General features: G+C 40.9%; 1 protein-coding gene across 4 annotated transcripts in view; it reads left to right on the top strand.

Annotated features, from left to right (window-relative positions):
* msrb3 (methionine sulfoxide reductase B3) overlaps positions 1-3456 on the top strand; it is a 7017-nt gene extending 3561 nt beyond the window's left edge. For all 4 annotated transcript variants that reach the window (XM_008315994.3, XM_008315992.3, XM_025057404.1 and 1 more), the window contains 5 exons: positions 1400-1508; positions 1791-1868; positions 2041-2069; positions 2156-2253; positions 2568-3456. In XM_008315994.3, coding sequence (XP_008314216.1) covers positions 1400-1508; positions 1791-1868; positions 2041-2069; positions 2156-2253; positions 2568-2753 — 500 coding nt within the window. In that variant the 3' untranslated portion in view covers positions 2754-3456. The remainder of the gene's footprint in view (positions 1-1399; positions 1509-1790; positions 1869-2040; positions 2070-2155; positions 2254-2567) is intronic.
* The last annotated feature ends 2295 nt before the right edge of the window (positions 3457-5751 follow it).

Genomic DNA, 5751 nt, shown 5'->3' with positions numbered 1-5751 from the left:
AACCCTTGGCGGGTGTTTCAGCATTTAGTTCCTGTCTCTGCCTCTGTTTTTTTTTTTTTTTTTTTTTTTTTTGGTGCTTCTCAAAGTCAAAGGTGGTTCCTCCAGGGTTCTCCTTGTAGTATCTTAGGGTTCTCCCACACAAAGGTTCTACAGGGTCTGAAAGTCCATCACTCAGTGGGTCCAGAATTAAAACACGACCACTGAATGTAGCCTAGTGGTTCCCAACCACTGTCCCGTGGACCACTAGTGTGCCGTGGAAAATCACAACAATTTCACTTTATTGGGCTGAAAACGATTATTTATTTTTTGAGCCTAATTTTTTTTTGCTCGTCAAAGCACAAAAGGCTGAACAATTAAATCCTCTTCTGCTAGGTGGCAGCAGATGGCTATGAAAAGATAACCAGAGCTGTTGAAGAAGATCTTTGTGAGTGTCTTTCTTCAATTCCTGCCAGTTTATCAGCGTCGTCTTCAACTAAACAGGCTGAGATTTTAGTCTTATTTAAACCAGAGGATTATTAGATTTCATTACATATTTTTGTCAGATTTTAGTTTGGTGACGTGGGGTTTATCCTGGGGTAAGACCCTGGTCCAGATGTGGTCCACCTGTGGAGGATCCGACCTTGACTTTGAGACGTCCACACTGATCTGTGAGCAGCTTTCAGCCTCCTCCTCCACTGGAAGGTTTTTATTTTCTACAGACAGAACTCATAAACAATTTCTACTGTCAAGTCTGTGGCGCCATCTACTGGACAACACTAGACACGCAGACAAGGAATTTAAAATTATTTTAATAATCATTCTGATCGTTAATAATTAAATAAAATAACAAATTATTAGCCTTAGATAAATAATGGTTTTCAGATCAGTTAAGTGAAATAAAAATAAATACATTTTCCCTTGTGGCACACAAATGTGCTGCGGCCCAGGGGTTGAGAACCACTAAATTAAAATATTAGTACTTTTCTAAGACCTACTAAACGGACAGGTCAAAAACGACAAAGATTTTTTATTGTTACTAGTTATTAACTGGTTTAGTTCACCATTGTACAGCTTTACTAACACAGCAGCGCCACCTAGGGTTTAAATGTCTCAGGTTCACCTCTAGTGTTTGATCTTTAGACTCTTTAGTTTTTGTGTGGTTTTATTTTCTAACCTGTGACACAGCAGTCGTTCCAGTCACTGCTTGGCTTTGGCGTGTGTTTTTGTTTTTTTAATCTGATTTTTTTATATTTCTTTCCTGTAGTTTTATTGAAACAGTTAAACAGAGTCTGGTCCTGTCGTAACCACAGAACTCTTTAGAACCTCTCTACAGATTTATACTCTGTAATACTGCAGTTTTTTTCTTCCCTGTCTGTCTGGAGGAGTCCGGGTCTGTAACTGTCTTTTTTGTCCCCTGCAGGAGCCCGTAGGACCAAGAGGACATGGCCGAGGACTTTCCCTCAGGAGGAGCTGAGACAGCGCCTCACACCGATGCAGTTTCATATTACTCAGGAAAGAGGAACTGAGAGGTAGATGACGTCATCACTGCTCTGATTGATGGACACCTGAAAAGTTGTCTGCTTTATAGATGTGAAAACTCTGCCCTCTACTGGACATTTAACCATCCTTTACAGTTTGATCACTCAGACAACAGCAGCTCCTGTAAAATAATACTGGTCTAAACTTCGTTACAGATAAACATTTGTGAGAAACACTGACCTCTACCTGCTGATGTTTTCACCTTCAGCTCCAGGTTGTCGTCATATTTGTCTGCATTAATCATCAGTCCCTCTCTCTCTCTGGTCCCACAGCGCCTTCACTGGTGAGTTTGTGGATCACAAAGAAGATGGAACGTACACGTGTGTCGTCTGTGGAACTCAGCTGTTCAGGTTAGAACTGAACACAGTACTGTGTCTGTACTGTGTCTGTACTGTGTCTGTACTCTGTCTGTACTCTGTTTGTACTGTGTCTGTACTCTGTCTGTATTCTGTCTGTACTCTGTCTGTTACTGCACGTGTTGGTATTGTAATATTGAATTTTTATTTTTATTTTTTTTCATAGCTCAAAGACGAAATTTGACTCTGGCTCAGGTGAGAATTACAGCCGTTATGCTAATTAAGAAGGATGTGACGATTCGCTCAGACTCACGATGACGTCCACTGACCCCTGTCCTCAGGTTGGCCGTCCTTCACTGACCTGCTGAGGGAGGAGTCGGTCTCTCTGTCCGATGACTTCTCTTATGGGATGCACAGAGTTGAGACCACCTGCAGCCAGGTACAGATGCAGTGTTTTGGTTCCACCACCAGGGCGCTCATATAGGATTCCAAACATTGTAGTAAAAAGTCGCACGTTTCCCAACGTCGGAGTTTCCAAACCTAGAAACAACAATCGCACGACGCAAAACAAAACAAATAGATTGCTCCCACAGCCCAATCATTGACGCAAAACAAAACAAACATGTCAAAAAAAATAGATTGCTCCCACAGCCCAATCATCACCACTGTCATATCTGCTGCCACCTAGTGGAAGAGTATTTAATTGCTCTGCCAAAGACAAATTATTGACAATAAATTGTTGTCTGGTTTCAGTGTGGAGCCCACCTGGGCCACCTGTTTGACGACGGACCACGACCGACGGGGAAACGTTACTGCATCAACTCGGCCTCACTGGCATTCCAGCCCACGGACGGTGCCGCCCCACCCGCCTCAACCGGCTCTGCAGCTGAGGGGGGGGCCACCGGCAGCTCACCCAGTGATGGGAAGACAGAGCTGTGAAAAGTTGACATGTACAACAGCAGGTAAAGGAGTTTCAGGGTGGGTCAACATAGGGAGGCGGTGACCCCAGGAGGACGGACAGACCTCAGACACAGACCAAATGTTTAACCTGTCACACAGCCGGCATGCTTCTTCACACAGTCAGTTTGTAGTCACACCGAGTAACTGCCTTACGTTCAGTACTTCAAGTACTTTGAGTATTTGTCAACCTGGGTTTTTTTTTTACAGTATTGAACTGTAGAGAAAAGCAGGAAGTTTTGTTTCTTGAAGGTTTATCAGAGTGAACGTGTGGTTCTGCTACTGTATGTGCCTAGATTCAAATGCTGTAATGTGATTTTTCACCTCTTGGTGGCGCTACATCCCACACACACCGTACCTTTAACGTCTTTAAATGAAGATGAAATCATCCTGGTTGACAAATACCAGAATGTTCTCCCTTTACTGATCTCACGTCACTCTGATGAGAATTTTGATGCAAACAGGTCATATATAAATATATGCAGTATATAAATATATCTTTATGGAAGTTGTGTTTGATACAGAGGGTTTAAAAAGTGATGCAGGAACCAACAGACGTGACACGAAAAAAATCTGTGGCCTTGAAGTTCTTTATTTAAATATATATTTGGAAATATATATGATTTTTTTTTTTGTCTTGTAATCAGGCTTTTATTTTTAAAATTAAATTTGAGTTTATTCCAAAGATTGTGCATTTCCTCCGGTTCTTTCAGTATAAAAGCACCAACTGAATTCAGTGTGATGGTTATATTGGTTTTTATTGGAGTATATGTCTAAATATGTGTATATATGTGTGCATATATACACATATATGTGTATATATTTTTATAAATATATATATGTGTACATGTATACCTATATGTGCACATATACACATGTATGTATATATATATTTATATATATATTTAAGGCACCATCTAGTCATCTCTCAGTGGGACACTGTCTCAGAAGTGTCAGGTTGCAGACCCCCCCCCCCTTAGTGGCTGCATCTGTTATAATCTACAGTCGTGCTGTTGGGTGTCGACCCCCTCCTCACATGAAGAAAAAAAAAGGTGTTAAACATTAACAACACGATGGCATTTGGTCGATCGTCAGGTGTGTGTTTGACAAACGTCCTTCAGCCTGCGATGATCGTCTTCTTTCCACCTCTGTGGGTTTATTTTTACGTGTGTTCCCACGTTGGAGCCCCCTCCCCTGCACTGATAACACTCTGTCTTCCAGGCTGCTCCGTGCTCTCACACTGTCGGCAGCAGATTGATAATGTCTGTCTGGATGGCTGAGTGTTACTTCTGTTTGGGTTCTGACCTTGTTGACTCCACCAAGTCTGCTCTCACATTCTTTACATTCCCCACAGACCCATACGCACCAACCCCCACTGCCAGAAGGAGCAGCGCTGAGCACACAGCCTGCGTATGTACATGTAGATAACTGTAGCATATATGCACATATAGGAATATATATGCATTAATAGACATATATTTATATATGTATTTATATATTTTTTATATGTATACAGTATGTGTTTGTACCCATGTGTATATTTATATGTACATGTACATATAAATATATATATATATTTATATGTACATATAAATACATATATTTTTTGTGTACATAGTATATATTAGGTCAGTCAAACCATTAATTGCAGCGCAACAGATCAATGCATTGATCACAATTAATTACGATTAATTGTGATTGTTATTAATTATGCTTGTAATTAATTATGATATAATAATTAGGATATAAAAATATAAATCATTATTATTATTATTGATGATAATTAAACCAAATATTTTTTGTATATTTCTGGAACAGAAAGACAAATAACAGCAGGTAGAGGTCAGTGTTTCTCACCCGTTGTTATTTGCGAATAATCCAAATGATGGATCTCAGTCCGGCTGCTGTGACACAAGCTAGGGCCGCTGACCTGATGTTGAAGCACCCACGAACACATGCTAGGAGTTAATGATGGGATTGTAATTAGAGCTGCTTCATCATTTTTCCCCACAATGTGTTCAAATAACAGCACGTGTGTGAACTGTGTGTCAGTGGATGGAGGGTGGAATTATGGGATGTACAGACCGTGTCATTCAGCGTGCGTTCAAATACAAGTGGAACCAACCTTCACTGTTAGCTAACAGTGTTAGCTAACACTGTTAGCCGGTGATTGGTCGCTGACGGCGAGCTCACACTCTTATGCCAGCGTGATGGAAACATGTCATCCTCCCTGGAATTTTGTTTTCCCCCTGGAAGAAAAAAACAAAGTTAGTGAAGAGAAACTCCTGATCCTGTGGTTTACTGCACACCTCTGCCATGAAACACGCCAAAAATAAGACCCGTCATTTTGTCCCGGCCACAGACAGAACCTCAGTCTGTCCCCCAGTGTTGACACATCAGGACGTCTTCATCACAACACTGAGAAAAGTCACTGGATTTCACAAGTGAGGAATTGTGGTCTACGTCCTTGTCAGGGATGGAAGTGTCGCCGTGGCCAACGAGACGGAAAAAGTTAGGTTTTAATTTTGTGGATGAGTAACAATGGTGTTCATGAAAAGACCAGGAGTGGAGAGCTTTGAAAAGTAAATGATTTATCCATCGCTGATTGGATACAGAGACTGTAACCAATCACATTTCACAACAGCAGGGTCTCATTTAGTAAAAAAAAAGTAGACAAAATTTTACTCAAAACTCGCTACTTTCAAAAACGGAATCAAATTCAAAACAGAGAACCGCGGTGAATCGTTTTGTATGCAGCGGCTTTCTAAATACTCGAGAGACCAGCAGGTGGCGCCTTTACCCTGCAAACTAGAGCAGTTCTATAGGAGACTGCTGTCTGTGTCACCTGAAGACAACACCAAAGATGGTGTCCTAACTACAGGCGATCATTTATTCATTCATATATTTATTTTTAAATCTTAAATCTCTGTGTTCATCACAACAGACTAGTGTTAATGTAAACCACCAACATGATGGAAAC

Source organism: Cynoglossus semilaevis, chromosome 8 (genome assembly GCF_000523025.1).
Source record: "Cynoglossus semilaevis isolate Cse_v1.0 chromosome 8, Cse_v1.0, whole genome shotgun sequence".
Taxonomy (NCBI): domain Eukaryota; kingdom Metazoa; phylum Chordata; class Actinopteri; order Pleuronectiformes; family Cynoglossidae; genus Cynoglossus; species Cynoglossus semilaevis.
Note: the sequence above shows the minus strand (reverse complement) of the source record. Positions and strands in the feature narration are given on the sequence as shown.